Here is a 17,697-nt window from a genome sequence, read left to right as displayed (position 1 = left end):
AAAGCCCATAAATGCTGTTTTAAAAGGTATGGGCTATGTTTTGGGTAGCAATAGTCTTTAAAAAGCTTTATGCCTGGCTCTGATATGAAGCTAAGATTAAATAACACTTGTTTATGAATAGATATAAAATTGTTTACTATTAGAAAAAATATTTGGATACTGCTTATAAAACAAACCTGAGTAATTAAGCAAAACTGAGAAATTGTATAGATAGTCTTACTCATCTGCTTTGTTTGGACAAGAAGTTTGCAATAACCTGCACACTTGAAAAATATACAATATATAAAATATATAGTGCTTTGAAAGTTGTTTATTCCCTCTAATTTTCCACTTAAATACCATTTAATTTAATTTGACAAATATTTATTGAATACTTGCTATGCCCAAGACACTTCTCTCTGACATTGAGAGATCAAAAAAGTATAAAATTTGATCATTGGCCTTGTACAAATCCATGCTAAATAGAGACACAGATATACAAAAAAATTCTAAAATAAAAACACCAGTGCATGGTAAATGCCATGATGGAGAATAATGCTACATAAAATGTATACACCCCTAAACATACACAACTTAATGGAAAGATTAGTTTCAGAGAATGGGTGTCATCTGAGATGGGTCTGGAAGGATGAAAACTTTTTCACAAGAGCATTTAAAGAAATGAACAAAGATTTGGAGCCAGAAAACAAGTAATACATTTGAGTTTGGCTGGACATAGAAGGACATAGAAAGGACCATGGGACTGGTGGCTGAAGACTACAGATGTACCTTAGCCCAGCACTTTTTATTCTGTGAGCATTGCAAGGCACATATGGCATGAAAACAAGAGACTGAGTCAGATTCTAATTCTCCAAGGAATGATCAGTGATGTTAGGAGAAATATTACACATGTGAAATAATTCAAGAATATGATAATATTAGTTCTAAATAATATAAAGTACTGACAAGTTCCATAGTATCTCAGAAATGGAGAGAAACATATTCCAAACAAAGGGAACAGGGCTGATACAATCACAATAATAGGCTAACTGGTCTCCCCAGTTTAGTTACTATATATTGACCTTTTAAATGGTCAATATGGATTTACTAAAGATTTGTAAGCAGAGGACCAGGAAACTGACAAAATTAGATCTTCACAGTGGAGGGTGAAGTACATTGCAAAGGGGAAGTCTGTCAGCAGCAGGGATGGTTACACAGTTACTGCAGCTGTCTTAGCAGCAGGTTACGAGGTCCAAGACATATTGGCAGAAAAAAGATATGCTAGTGTCCTGCGAGAACACACCATTTGAGGACCAGGGTTGGTGGATTGGTGGGTATGAGAGTTATCTTTGAAAAGAATTAACCCCCTAAGTAAGGACACCTGGGGAAGTCTGGATATGATGGAGTAAGTATTCAATGAGGTTTTTAGCAAGCGAGCAATTTTAAAAACCTCATGAACTTCCAACACTGTCATTTCATGACTACCATCTTTGATTCATTATCAAGAGTCTTTAATCCAAGCTATTTTGTTTGGACATGCCTAGAGATGTGACATCCTTTGTTATTACCAAAAGGACAAGATTGTGAATTCCACCTGGCTTGATTTGCGAGTAAGTCAAATTGAGAAATTATACAAATGCTAAAATATGTAGTAGTTTGTTCTGGATATTAATTTCACATTCTCATTCATTACCTGGAGACACATAGTAACTAGCATTGATAAGCTTATTCTGCAGGTGAAAGTTACTGGCTAAATGATATAAATCTCCTTGCTTATCCTAAAATTAAAATTCCATTTGCAAATGGGATAGTAGGCATATGTGAACATTACTGTGTGATCTAATTAAAATATATAATTGCAAGAAGGGCAAAAATATCTAGCTTATCAGTATTTATTTAATTCTGTTGCTGGTGAAAATACTTCTGGCTTAAAAAAGCACTAGTCATCTGATTTCATCAGGGGATTAGTAAAATAAAAGTGATTCACCATGATGAAAACAATTAAATCAAAAGCAAGGTTAAAATATAATTATAATAGAAAAACTCCTGAAAAATAAATATATTTGCAGGAATGAAAGCAGAAGCAAAGTTCACATGTGATTCTTGACCTAACTCTATTTATACAGCTGCCTGTGTGTGTATTTTTCAAATCCTAACATTGACAATTTTTCAACAGCAACTAATTTTGTAGAAATGTAAAGATTTCCAGTAATATATGAAGCTGTATTATTAATCAGCATAAGCAGCCCAGACATTGATATAATTTGCATCATTAAAGGCTAACAAAATAAAACTAAATTAATATTGACTTATTTGTTATACAGTAATTGCTAAATAACTTTAAAACATATTACATTCCATTCATTACTATTCCAATTATTATGTCCTTTTCTATTTACTTCTATGTTTATCTACATTTACCTAAAAAGAATGGAAAAACAAATACTTACCAAAATGGTGGTAACAATCAAAGAACGATTGGATAAGGAATCTGTGATGTTGGCTGGCTTTCCCTTTTGACTTTCTGTCATATTCAGGCCACTGGCTGGATCCCAAGTTCCAATCTATAAAACAGCATATGTACTTTGTAAACTGTCCATCAGGTACCCGGGAGAGAGCACTGCGGAGAAAGTTAAGACTGCTAACCCTTATTATTCACCCCTGCGGCATTATCTACTGTTGTTGAAGTAAAGGCTGCTTATTTTAAGCATGATTCACTGCTTCGTGAAGTGTGTCCAGTGAAGTGTGACATTAAAGAACAAAGTGATCCATTGCACTTCTGCAGTCAGTGTGAGAGCTTATTTTTCCATTCAAACTTTCATTCACCAAGATAAACCACAGTTGATGATACCTTGATAGCTGGCTAGAAACATTAATAGCACATATCTTTTACAGTAATGGATCTATCTTATCCTCTCTTTACAATGATAACGTGCCATATCATATGGACAAAGCAAAGGACAAAGCAAAACTCGAGGATCTCATGATAAATTAATAGGTAAAGACAGGCTTAAAAGAGGCATTGATTAGTATTTGCAAAACTCCCCAGTAGGGCAAAATCATACAGAAGGTTACCTTTGGAGCTTCTAAAAACATACCTTTACAGCTTTTAAAATACTCCAAGGAAAGGAGATTACAGCACAATCTCATCTGGATCACTCATTCTGATACATACGCTTGTATACTATTTAATATGTATTTTAATTTAATTAATATCCTCTGACAGACTAAGGCATACACTCTCTGTGTTCATACATTATACACTCAGTGAACACAGTCCATAGGATGACACAGAACACCTCTGGAGATACACGCAAGCATAAGAAGCCACTGAACACATGGATTGGGTGGTTTACATACATTCACATGCACCACTGCATGTCATAAAACAATAGTGACCACTAGATGAAAGCAAAAGCAAATGGAGACAGAGTCAGTATTTCTTAGTGTTACTTTTCCTTACCCTCTGAAACCTGGGAGTCATCAGCAGTGAAATCTGTCTTCCATACCCCTAGCCCAACTTGTTTTACACAAATGAATCTATAAGCTATAAATGTATTTTTTATTATTTTTATTATTTTTATTTATTTGTCTTTTCTAGGGCCACACCCATGGTACATGGAGGTTCCCAGGCTAGGGGTCTAATCAGAGCTGTAGCTGTCGGCTTAAGCCAGAGCCACAGCAACGCGGGATCTGAGCCACGTCTGTGACCCACACCACAGCTCACGGCAAGCCGGTTCCTTAACCCGCTGATTGAGGCCAGGGATTGAACCCACAACCTCATGGTTCCTAGTCAGATTTGTTAACCAGTGAGCCACGAAGGGAACTCCAAATGTATTTTTTAAAAATAAAGTTTTGTACATACACATCTCCCCTGACTTAATGAGCCCATCATAAGTTGAAAATACTAGTAAATCAAAAATGCATTTAATACACCAACCTACCGAAAATCAGTTTATCCTCATCTACCTTAAACGTGCTAAGAGTGCTTACATGAGCCTAGAGTTGGTAAAATCATCTAATGCAAAGCCTATTTTATAATAAAGTGCTGAATATCTTATGTAACTTATAGACTACAGTACTGAAGGTGAAAAACATACTGGCTGTATGTACAACGGGATGGCTATAAGTGTATCGATCGTCCACTCCACCCTGTTGATCAAGTGGCTAACTGGGACCTGCGGCTCACTGAGCTGCCAGCATCACAAGAAATCATCAAACCATATATCACTCACTCAGGAAAAGATCAATATTCAAACTTTGAAGTATGGTTTCTACTGAATATCTATTGCTTTTGAACCGTCATCATCATATAGTGGAAAAATCCTACACTGGAACTGCCTGTAAGTTAAACTATTTTTAAAGTGACATTGATTTAGCAATAATATTTACCTAGTTTACCTAAATATGCTAATAAGGATCTCATCAGCACAAATCCAAATTAAATGTTACAATCCTTTTATTTTCTTTATATTTTGTCTTATGTACTCTTTTTGATCTTTTTTCATTTGCATAGCTTTCTTAGTAACTTTTTAAGATATCTATAATCCTTTAATTGGAAAAGCACAAAAGTGGAAATGCTAATAATTTCTGTTCTTCGTAAGAATAGATAGATAATTCTAATAGTTGTGTAAATGTAAACCCCACTGTGTTTTTTTAAGAACTCATTTAACTATACTAGGTGTTCAATATAAGTGTTTTTAGTGATGTCTTTAAGAAAAACCCCTTGCCATATTTTTTTCTATTTAGTTAATTTTCCTCTTACTTTGAAAAATTCTTGTGTTCTTGAAGTTTGTGTCAATAAAGAAAATGGTCAAATAATACAGTAAGAGAAAAAAAGGAAAAAAAAATTCTTGATTCAGCATTCTTTCCAAAACAAATTTTTTAGGGTCTATTAAATCACTTTAGACTGTAACTACCTTGGCATTGTAGTCAGAGACTAATTATAGTTTAGGTCAATAATGAAAGGTCTTCAGGGGCCAGACAGGTAACATGAATCTGTGAAGTAAAACAGCATAAGCAAGTGGGAAGGATTACCAGGGTAGGTTGTGCACTTTTTAAACTTCACAAAATCTCAAGGCAGAATAGCGCGTCAGGACCACAATGACAATGCTGCTCTGTTCACAGAGCTGTGTGCCTTGGGCTGCACGTTCCCAGAGCAGGTGCCCTTATCAAGTTCCCAGCAAGGCATCACCAGAGTTAGTCTAGGCCTGGCTGGGGACCTGGGAGGAGGGCAGAGGGGATGTCAAACCCAGAATGCCTGCAGACCTGCTTCAAGTGCTTCAAATTAAACATCATTAAAAACAAAAACAAAAAAACAAAAAACATTCTGTTGGCTATATAAGACATCTGCAGACTGTATTCTGCAGTGACTGCCACTTTTCTGACCCTGATCTATAATTAATACCTATTACACATTTGTCCCTTAGATATTATTGTTTTTTGCCACTATTGGCTAAATAGACTTTTCAGACATATAATTCTACCAACCAAAGCATTGGCAAACATTTGCCCACTATCATCTGCCTAATGACACCCTCAGACTTAACCAGTAAGTTTTTCAACTTTCTCACCAAGTCACTATAATACAAAATATTGTCCCTAACACTAACCATTACCCTCTATGATTATTTTTATAAAAAATAATTCAGCTAAATGTTCACTCATCCAAATATACTTACCCAGTTTCATTTTCTGTCACTTGCTTCTCTAGTACTTTTTGGATGAAGGGGTTCTGGTTCATGAATCTATAATTACCCATACTTATAAATATTAAGTAGCCCTTTTTATAAATCTCGGGCTTCTGAGCAGAATATTATGAAGTTTCAGAAATTTCAATGGCACAAAATTTTAAATCAAATACACTTTTTGTATGATTCTCAGATTTTAAATCTCTTAAGACTGTATAATTTAAAATTTTCCAGGATTGAAAAAATTGTCACCACTGGGGTTTTTTGTTTTTGCTTTATTTTAATCACAAGAGCCATAGACAGGACAATTTTATTTCTTGTGATCTATTTTCAGAAACATGATTTTTTCATCATATGATTTAAGTAAGTCTTTTAACTTTTTTTTTCCAGTTCCAAAATTTGATAAAGATATCTAAAAACTCTGGACCTCAGAGAGGTGTTTTAAGTAACTTAAGTCTATATCTTGGTTTACTTGGATACTTCAAGTTTATAATGGTGAAAATATTAATAGCAACCCTCTTGAACAATTAAAAATGTCACAGTTTGGATAATAAATCATAAGGCCATTTTAATTATAAGCTTCAAGTTAGAAAAGCAATATAAAAGTACTTTAAAAATCAGAAGGAATTACAGAAAATTATGGTATTATTTGCTTTTCTTATTTTATTTTATGAATGTTCTTAAGATAAATTTGCTCTTCTTCATAAAGCAAATGCACATTTATTGTTGTCAAATTATAGAACATAAAGAATATGAGAGAGGACACCAGTTTAAACTTTGAACTTATGCACATACCTTGCTAATCATAGCTAAAGCTTTAGTGTCTTTTTCTAGTGTCCTTTTATCTTTACATGTATGTTCATTTCATAATTTCCATCATAGCCTTGGAGTTAATGGCCCAGACTCTGAAGGGGGTGTCAGACTACCTGGATCCCATTACACCTCCACCATGTACCATCAGGGTCTGGGGGACGTTGCTTCTCTCTGCCTCAATTTCCTCATCTATAAATAGGGAAATAACATTATCCACCTCACAGAGCTACTGTGAGGGTTAAATAAAAAAGAAGTTGATGTAATATGTTTATAACTGTGCTATAATTATTACATAAATTATTAAACATATCCTATTTCTATAGTATTATAAGTATTTTCTTCTAGCATTAAAAACTCAAGTTCACAGTTTTAATGATTATATAAAATGAACATCATATAAACATACCACAATTTATCATTGTTAAAAATAAGCCTTTAGTAAAAACAATTATTTACAAATAGCTCCTCGTGTATTTTATTATTTTAGGGATATTCTTAGAATTGGAATTACTGAGCCCAGATTACATGAGTTATTAAGATTGTGAGTACATGTTGCCATATAGCTTTTCAAAACTATTGCTGTGTTTGTTATTATCCCCCAACAGTTCATGGTATATAATACAATTGTTTTTCTAACAATTCATCATTTACTTTGAATAATGGTTTGACTTACATAATTGAATGCTATGTAATAGTTTGCAACTGTTACCTTTATTTCTAGATAGTATGTTTTATTATATAAAAATGACTTTTTTTTTTCTTGTCTTTTTAGGACCTCACTTGTGGCACATGGAAGTTCCCAGGCTAGGGGTCAAACTGGATCCCTACAGCTACCTGCCTACACTATAGCCACAGCCACACCAGATCCAAGCTGTTTCTGCAATCTTCACCACAGTGCCAGATCCTAAGCCCACTGAGCAAGACCAGGGATTGAACCCATGTCCTCATGGATACTATTCGAGTTCATTACCACTGAGCCACCACGGGAACGCCTAGAAATAATTTTTTTATTCCAAGTATTCTTTTTGCCTAAACTTCCAGTATTAATCATGTCAACTTTGCTTCCATTATTTACATATTTGCATCGGCTGATAATTATTTTTACACTTTCAACATACTTCTCATGAGTTTCTTTATAATCAGCTCCTCATGAATCTTTTAAACATCCCATCTTTTTTCTCCTTGAATTTTATTTTTAGCCTTGCTCCTTTCATATTATCTGGTTTTCACTCTTTCTTTTCTACCCCTGGATTTTTGATAGACAGTTTTCCTCATGGCAATTTGCAAAAAAAACCACAAAGTTTTAAGTCTACTAAATGGTTATTGTCCAATTTTGTTTAAACTTCTATAAGCACATTATAAAACCAGCACTGAATCACAAAGTTAAAACAACATCTATTCTATGAAAAGTCACTGCTTTGGTTCATTCTGCTGCTAATAGTTTGACCCATAGTTTTAGTTAATTTAATTTGGGGTTGTGGACACTGCCTCTCTCTCTCTCTCTCTTTTTTTTTTTTTTCTTTTGTATATTATAGGTCACCTCTCTTCCAAGGAAAACAAATGTAATTTTTAATATAATCTTTAAAACAGCTATTCAAAAACCTTCTCTCTGTATGATTTAATTGCTTTTGATGTTTACTAGGATTTCTAGCCAGTTTCCTCTTTGTTGAGGGTTTGTTTTTCATTATCATTGTTATATAATTTATTTGTAAAGGAAAACTATGTGACATGCTTCTATCTCTTTGCAGCTTTGAAAATACTTTTGTTACATTCCTCTACAAAGAAAACTTGACTAAATAAAGATGTATTGTGCCAGAGCCACCTTCCTTCTAGAGCTCTGTAAGTCTTAGTCATGTTTTCTAATATTTAGTGTTACTAAAAAGAATGAGGGAAGCCTAATACGTTTCTTTGTTGGTAATTTTTTTTTTTATTTAAATCTTCTAGTATCCCCTGTTTGGAAATTTTAAATCTCAGGAGAGAAAGAGAGAGAAACAGACTATAATTCTTTTCTCATTATATTTGCTAGCAATATAAGGCATTTCTTCATTTTCTGAAGGTGGATTTTATTACATTTATAATTTTTCTAAACTATTCATGTAGTCACGTTTTCTACACGTTATACTCTTTATGTGGAATGTTTTTCCCCCTTTCACTACCTTACCTGTATATCTTGATCAATGATAGAAACATTGGGAAAAGTAGTCCCCTCTTCTGTGCAGCAATGGACAGAACAACTTATGTATTCCAACAACACACAAGAATCACATTACATTTTAATTATAATTCTTAGCTCTCTCCACTTAAAACTTAAATGCCCTGAGAGTAGAGATTGGTTTACTCATCCTTTCATCCCAATGCCTTTGAAAATAGGACACACTAGGGGCTTTCTATGTGAGGACTCTGAATATTTTGGCTGAATAAAGGAATAAATGCTATCTTCTTTGTCTCAGAAATTCCAGTTATGTTTTACATTGAATTAAAATTATATTCCACTTTTATTTATATTATTCTCTTGTGTAAACTCTAAGTGCCTTGCAGGAAAGATGTCACTATTTTGAAATCTAGATAATAAATATCCAATGAATATATTGAATAAATGACCGAATGGAAAAAGTGAGTGAATTACCACATAATGAAGACTTTCAGGTTTTTTAAGGTTATTAACTTTCCAAACCTATTCATTTATTCATTCAGCTGAATGTATACAATGTGTCCATTCTTTTACTTTACAGATTTTGTTTTTCATGTTCTGTTCAGGCTGTACTTCAGTATCATATTTAACTTTGGGAGTAATATGTCACATATCTTTGCTACTTATTTGCATTTTTGCTAAGCTATATGAATTAATATGTATTAATATAAATACTTCTAAGAATTAATATAAATATTTTATGCTTTATTTTTTATATTTCTCAGAAAATTAAAATTTTTCAATATAATTTTCTTTGGTAAACTATGTTTTTTCTTTGGTTTCTTTATTAAATTTTTTCATCTTAAAAAACATGTTTTAATGGTTTTGAAATTATTTAAGTATCTCACTTATTACTTCATACGTTATTTAGATATCTTTGGCTTTGACAGATATTTCAGCATAAAATTCCTTCGTTTTGCACCTCATATTACTCCTTTATGTCCAGAGAGTGTTTTCTTCCCTCTCCTGAGCTATATAATTGGCTCATTTGTAATTACATTTTTACAATTTCTTCTAAACTTGTAAGTTAGTACTGCTTCTTGTAGACAGAATCAGTGGGATATATTATTATTCCCTGTGTAATTTGTAATAATAATTCATTGAAAAGTCTACCAAAAACTTTCAGGTAGGAGCACAATAAACATTACCAAATAGGTATAAAATATTAGTTATATATAAAGTTAAGATCATTTAAAGTTAAATCATTTTTCCACTAAAAAACAGTTTGCACAAAGAATCTATCAAAATTCTATTTACACTGTCTTACTGACATTTACTAACAATATAACCACATAAGTTGGGGAATGAAAAAAAGCAATACAGTTTTCATTATAGAACAATGTAAAAAGGAAAGAGAAATCTCTGATTATACATTGCTTTGACTTAATATTAGACACATACATCTGTCTTGAGCACAGAGTATAAGTGGTATTTGCCAAAGAAGGCCAGTGAGATGATCATGAGAAACCACTCTATACATTATAAAACAGTCTTAGCACAGTGTGGACTCTTCATTATAAAATAAGGTTGCTTTATTCTTCCTGACATGTAAAAGAATGAAACTAGAACATTCTTTTAACACCATATGTAAAATAAACTCACAATGGATTAAAGACCTAAATATAAGACCAGAAATTACAAAATTCCAAAAGGAAAGCATAGGCAGAACATATATCATAGCAATTTTTTTGGATCCATCTCCTATAGCAAAAGGAAATAAATCAAAAATAAACAAATGTAACCTAATTAAACTTAAAAGCTTTTGCATGGTAAAGGAAAAAAAAAATTAACAAAAGACACCTTACTGGATGGAAGAAAATATTTGCAAATGATATGATCAATGAGGAGTTAATATCCAATATATAGAGAGTCCATATAGCTCAACATCAAAAACAAACAAACAAACAAAAACAAAAACCCAAATGATCCAATTAATAAAATGGACGAAAGAACTGAATGGACATTTTCCCAAAGAGGAAATGCAGATGGCCAACAGGCACATGAAAAGATGTGTGACATCATTAATCATCAGGGAAATGCAAAACAAAACATAATAAGATATCACCTCACACCTATCAGAATGGCTATTATCAAAAGGAACACAGATAAAAATGTTGGCAAGGATGTGAAGAAAGGGAATTCTTGTTCACTACTGATGCAGCCACTGTAGAAAACAGTATGGAGTTTTATCAAAAAGCTAAATAGAGAACTCCCTTATGACCCAGTAATTCCACTCCTAGATATATATCAAAGAAAGAAAAAAGAAAGAAAGAGAGAAAAGAAAAAAGAAAGTAAACACTAATTCAAAAAGATACATGCATCCAATGTTCACAGAAGCACTATTTACAATTGCCAAGATGAGGAGGCCAGCTGTGCCCATCAACAGATTAATGCATAAAAAAGAGGTGATGCATACACACAATGAAATACTACTCAGCCATAAAAAATGAAAGGTTTGCCATTTGCAGCAACATGGATGGACTTGAAGGATATTTTGTTAGGTAAAGTAAGTCAAAGAAAGACAAATACTGTATTATATCACATACATGGATCTAAAAAATACAACAAACCAGTGACTATGACAAAAAAGAAAGAGACTCACAGATATAGAGAACAAACTACCAGTGGTTACCAGTGGGGAAGAGAGAAGGGGGCAAGGGAAAATCTAATATAGGGGATTAGAATGTATAAACTATAATGTATAAAATAAATTACAGTGATATATTATACAACATAGGGAATGTGGCCAATATTTTATAATAATTACAAATAGAGTATAACTTATAAAAATTGTGAATCACTATACCATATACCCATAACTTATATAATATTGTACATCAACTACTCTTCAATAAAAATTCTTCTCAATGATTGGTTGCTTACAACCATATGACCCATATAGTTTGCCTTGCATTATATATACTATTTCTTTGAGAAGAAAGGGCAACCCTAACAGTACTATTTGAAAGTATTGAGAAGTAAAAAGCATAAGGAAGATATTGACATTAAATGCTAAATTGCATTTGCAAGATAGTCTCTCCAATTGACTGAATATACATTCGTAGACTACACGTCTCTGTTATCTAGTAAACCCATTCTTTCTGCATAATTTGCAAATCAGATTTCTCAAGCCTATGTGGCACATAAAGAGTTGGGACAGTTTTTCAGCATAGTAACTTTCTTACTAAGTGTTACAAGTAAATTAGAAACTTTTTTCTCTCACTTACTTTGCCCCTTATAATGTTAAATTTTTATTTACTTATTTATTTATTTATTTATTGTTTTTTTAAGGCCACACTAGCAGCATATGGAGGTTCCCAGGCTAGGGATCGAATCTGAGCTGTAGCTGCTGGCCTGCACCACAGCCACAGCAATGCGGGATCCAGGCCATGTCTGCTACCTACACCACAGCTCATGGCACCACCAGATCCTTAACACACTAAGCGAGGCCAGGGATCGAACTTGCATCCTCATGGACACTAGTCGGGTTCATCACCAGCCGAGCCAGACAGGAATTCTCCAACGCTAAATTTTTAAATGGTTAAGTAAAGGAGTTCCTGTCATGGCGCAGCGGAAGCGAATCCAGCTAGGAACCATGAGGTTGTAGGTTCGATCCCTGGCCTTGCTCAGTGGGTTAAGGATCCAGCTGTGGTGTAGGTCGCAGATGCAGCTTGGATTGGGCGTTGCTGTGGCTGTGGCATAGGCCAGCAGCTGTAGCTCTGATTAGACTCCTAGCCTGGGAACCTCCACATGCCACAGGTGTGCTCCTAAAAAGACAAAAAAAAATTTTTTTTTGTTTTAAATGGTAAGTAGAGATAGTTACTTACATTACTGCCTAATAATAATACTGTCTGATAATAATTAATAGTATTATACTTGCACTGGTCTAAGAATGATCGGAAGATTACTTCAAAAAGAATTTGTTCCTGATCTCTCAATGATAAACATGAAACATTTCATATGTTGCTGAAACATACCTATGTTGCTGCCTGAGAGGGAGAATTGAGAGTTAAGAATGATTACTTGGGAACCAGGTTTTGTTCATATACAAGTGATCTGGCCTCTGAAGACAGTGCAAAGAACTTCTTGGTTAATCACTTTCCTAAAACTGTCTATCAACCAGTTAATATAGGGCCTAGAATCTCAACATTTGAGAACTACAATGTTAATATGAGAGGAATAAACCAATAAGTATATAATGATCTCACAGAGAGGGATGATTAATCTAAATACAGGTTTTTCGCCGTTAAGATTTTTATTCCTGCTTAGGCAAAGTCAACCCTAAACATGACTAAAAAGTTAAGAGACAGGTTGTAGTTTTGATGTTTATAATAAATTTTGAATCAATGAATTAACCGTTCTCAAATGTAACAATGTGATAACATTCAAATGAGGGCCATTTTTGCCAGGGTAAAAATAGAGTTCAGAGATTACAAGCAAAATAATAATAACAACAAAGGCACTGACACAACCCCCCTCCCAAAAAAGTCAGTGCAGTTGTGAGATAGGGCATGAGATAATTCTTTATAAGAGCTGGATAAATTAAATGGTTAGCATCTCCGAAGAAAGACACTGAGGCTGGGTCTTGCCTGGGATGCATTTTTGCTTTTAAGAAGCAAACCACACATTTCCCACTGGCTTAAAGATTACTGGTCAACATCACCATTAGCAAGGCTTTCCTACAGGGAGGAAAAAGGAATCTCAGTTCCTAGGAAACTTGAGGGTTATCGTTGCCATGGGGACCAGGATGTATGTATCAAATGTCATCAAACAGGGAAAGATGAAAACTGCTATGCATCAGATATCTACAAACCTAACAAAAAATTGTTCTCACCTATCTAGTGTGGATTGTCAGATTTAGATAAACTTTGAAGACTGTAATTTCCATTCAGACATCTTTTCCATAGGGAGCTAATGAGACTGTAGGATCCTACCAGCAAGAGGAAGGTCGAGTAACATTTTCTCTAGACATTACCAATCTTTCTTTAAAAATACATATAGTCTACAAAAACTTCTTCAAAAAATACTTTGAAACATGTTCTGATCCTAGAACATATATGCCTGTCAACTCAAACATGCATGGATTTACTACTAATTTTCACTCTCTCAAAATATTAGCAAAATATTTGAGTTTTCAGCAGGAAGCCCATGGATTGCTCATAATAGCTTCTGTACAAGTGGGTACGAATGCAAGCACTGAATCATCAGAAAGTACAGATATTAAAGGCTGAAATGAAGCTTCACTTGAAAGTAAAATATACCAAATTTAAACTTTTTAAAGTTTATAAATATGAATATTTTAATTTATGTTATTTTTATAAATTCTTAATTTTGTAGTAAATGACAAATACATATTCCATAAGATAGCTTTTTATAGCCCCTCTTCTTTTTTAAGATTTTCCCTAAAGATGCACAAGCTAAAAGCTGATTTTATCATAAAAGCATCTGAAGCAAACACATGGGCTGATTGTTCATAGGCCTAGAAAATTCCAGGTTCCTTAGCACCACTTTTGGCCAGAGAAATGTACCAGTATCATCTTTATGTTTTTTTCTAAATTAATATCAGAGCCAATTTCAATATTAAGCATTTATTTGACCTTCCCATTGAGGAGACAGAACATTCTATTCTCCAAGTTCTATTTCAATATAAATATCACATTAAAGAGAATACCAGCAAAATAACCAGAATAGATATCAAACTTTGATACTACAGGAAGGACAAGAGAGGTATACAACCATGATTTTAGTTTAACATCTCTATTTAGAATAAAATACTCTCTAGTATAATAAAAATCCATTTGAAAAACCAATAACTTATAATACTAAGAGACTGATTTTGTTTTCTTGGAAAGCACCATGATGTAGTTATAACAAAGGACATTCAATAAGAAAATTCAGTCATGTGTAGGATTAAGTGATTTAAGCACTATAGTTTCTTAGGAGGAATCCTTTTAAAAGTCTAAGTGGTTTTTTGTTTTTTGGTTTTTTTTTTTAAAGGCCTCTAGATAACTGCAATGGAAATGTAGCATTATTATGTAGTACCATCAACTCAGTTCAAACCTATTTTGTATAAAACCTTTCCAACTGTTTTCGGTTTAAACAGTGTCTTTTTGAACTAATATTCTAAAAACCTTCTGAATATTTGTTATTATCTTTTGCCATTAGTCATGTTTTTGTTCCATCTAAAGCTAACTTTCCTAAAGCACAGCCAAACCTCAGAAGACTAGGTAAGTAAAGTTAAACCATTTCCAATGGTAAATCATATTCTAATTATATATTCTAAAAATAAAAAAAATTAAAAAATAATTTTCTTGTTAGTTATTAAGACATTTTTGTATTTTCTCATGTCAATTATGTCTATGTTTCTTGGCCATTTTTTTTTTCTTTTTAAAGCTGCACCTAGGGAGATGGAAGTTCCTGGGCCAGAGATTGAATCAGAGCTGCAGCTGAGGCCTATGCCACAGCCATGGCAACACCAGATCTGAGCCTCATCTGTGACCTACGCCAGAGCTTACTGCAATGCTGTATCCTTAACCTATTGAGTGAGACCAGGGATCAAACCCACATCCTCACACAGAAAATGTCAGGTCCTTAACCTGCTGACCTACAAGGGAAACTTCTTGGCCTTTTGCCTTTATGCTGTCTCTCCCTCTTCTTCCAAGTGACTTCACTAATTCCATTGACAGACTGAATACACAAATAGGTGACAGTCAGACCATGCATGACAATAGAATTTGACCTAGAACCTCTGGTGCAAGCATCCTGGAAAGCCAAACCACAACTTGCGAAGCAATCTGCCCCAAATGGTCAAGATCTGTTCAAAAACTCCCATCATTCTTTTTCCCCCCACTCTTCCAACTCAGGAACAACCAGAGAAACTCAAAAAGGCCCCCTGAACCAATCACCTGAGATATCTTACTTCTTGACAGCCCCTTGTCCTCAATAATCTCCAATCAGAGCACAAGTGAGAACTTTCCTTTTTTCCAAATAAAGCTTTTCCACTCTTTTCCTGTCCTTGAACCTCTGCCAGATGTAAGGTGCTCTCTTGATACAGTAAGCTCTGAATAATTACTTGTTTCTTATCTGAGAGTCTCTGTTTATTTTCATATGTAAACTTAGAAGAAGAAAAAAAGGAAAACATAAATCGAATAATAATTTTTAATTTCCTATGTAATATGAGTGTTAGAAAGTATTACATGGCACCATGTAAAACATGTAATATGCTATTGATCCATCCTTATAAGCTCAGACTTCAGTGTTGTTTTCTCCTGTACCATAAAAACCTTTACCACTTGAAGTCTTGACCCACAATCCCAGCCCACTAATTGACTACTGGATTTCTCTCCTCAGTTTGTAAATATGGAACAAAACTGGGAAAAAAAGGGGAGGAGGGGAAGCTGTGCTATTGGAAAATAACTTTGTATCAGACAGTTGCATAAGTATACTGTGTGAAGTATCTCTTATGTTTCTCATAGAGATCCTTCATTCATTCACTCAACATCAACAAATATTTCATGAGGATGTACTTTGTGCCAGACGCTTTGCTAGGCCTTCAATAGGTAAATAGTGAGAAGGAAGAAAAATTTTTCCCCACCTACTAGGATGTGCATTCTGGCTAGGGACACAGCCTTTATTTGAAAAAAAAAAAAAAAAAAAAAAAAAAAAAAAAAAAAGGATGGAAGTTCCCTTGTGGAGTAGTGAGTTCGGATCCAGCACTGTGATTGCAGTGGCTTGGGTTGCTTCTGTGGTGCAGGTTTGATCCCTGGCCCTGGAACTTCCACATGTCATAGGTTGAGCCCCCCGCCACCAAAAAAAAAAAAAAAAAAAAAAAAAAAGTGTGTAAATACACAATTACAGGAAGTTGTAGGAAGAAAAAGTACAGGATTCTATGGGAAACTTAAAAATTTGATTAGACTTAGGGAACACCTGCCTAAGGAAGTAAATTTAAGCTGTGACCCCCAAGATGTGTAAAACATCAGCCAGGCATGGAGTTCCCATTGTGGCTCAGGGGTAACAAACCCCACTAGTGTCTATGAAGATACGGGTTTGATCCGGGGCCTCTCTCAGTAGGTAAAGGATCTGGCATTGCTGTGAGCTATGGTGTAGGTCGTAGACGTGGCTCACATCTGATATTGCTGTAGCTGTGGCGTAGGACAGCAGTTACAGCTCTGATTTGACCCCTAGCCTCGGCACCTCCATAAGACACAGATTTGCCCTAAAAAGACAAAAGAAGAAGAAGTTAGCCAGGCAAAGGAGATAAGGATGAGTATTTCAGATGGGGAAAACTCTACAGCCAAAGTAAGAGAAAGCTTTGACCCTGGGAGGAAATGAAAAACAGCCCATGTAGCTGGAACACAGAAAATATCTGAGAGGAAGAGGTAGAGAATACCGTGATTGGATCTTAATCAAAATACAAAGGAAATTAAGAGATGAGTTTAAATATAGACATGGTATGGATTGTGTAGCTTGAGAGGCTTGTTGGGGCTCCCATGTACATGTCTAGGGGAAGGTTCCCTGGCTAGGACTGTAGTAATGGATGCGGAGAGAAATGGATGGACTCTAAACACATTTTGAAAGTGGAATATACAATATATATGGTTTTTGAACTGACCAGAAGGATTCAAGCTGGGAAAATTACTTACTCTGATTTTCCTTTTCCTATTGCTAGGCATCTCAACACCCGGCTCTTAAAGAAATAAACTGTCCTACTATTGCCTGAGGTTGACAAAGTCACCTATTGTTTTCTTGCCTTAACCATCCTCCTCTGCTCCAGAGAAGGCACTGTGCTGGCCTGAGAGCTTGTTTGGACAGATGTGGCTGGTTGTGTATTTGGTATTGGTGACCCTTCTTAAACCATGGCTAATTGGGCTGGGTTCCAAGCAAAGTTCCCTGTTGAGATAAAGGAGAAAAAATTCATTCTGATCTATGAACACTATCTAAGTGGAAAGCTGTGTCCATAGTAGCATTTTAACCCCAAGCTCAGTTCCCCAAATATGTCCTATTTTCTCTATTGGTCAGAAACAT

At 34.5% G+C, this 17,697-nt stretch overlaps 1 protein-coding gene across 7 annotated transcripts in view; it reads right to left on the bottom strand.

The window, feature by feature from the left end:
- Window positions 1–17,697, bottom strand: part of GRIK2 (glutamate ionotropic receptor kainate type subunit 2) — a 628,363-nt gene that overhangs the window by 215,770 nt on the left and 394,896 nt on the right. For all 7 annotated transcript variants that reach the window (XM_021073336.1, XM_021073356.1, XM_021073366.1 and 4 more), the window contains one exon: window positions 2,430–2,543. In XM_021073336.1, the coding sequence (XP_020928995.1) occupies window positions 2,430–2,543 (114 nt within the window). The remainder of the gene's footprint in view (window positions 1–2,429; window positions 2,544–17,697) is intronic.

The sequence above is a fragment of the Sus scrofa genome, chromosome 1 (assembly GCF_000003025.6).
Source record: "Sus scrofa isolate TJ Tabasco breed Duroc chromosome 1, Sscrofa11.1, whole genome shotgun sequence".
Lineage (NCBI taxonomy): Eukaryota > Metazoa > Chordata > Mammalia > Artiodactyla > Suidae > Sus > Sus scrofa.
This window is presented reverse-complemented; position numbering and strand designations above follow the sequence as displayed.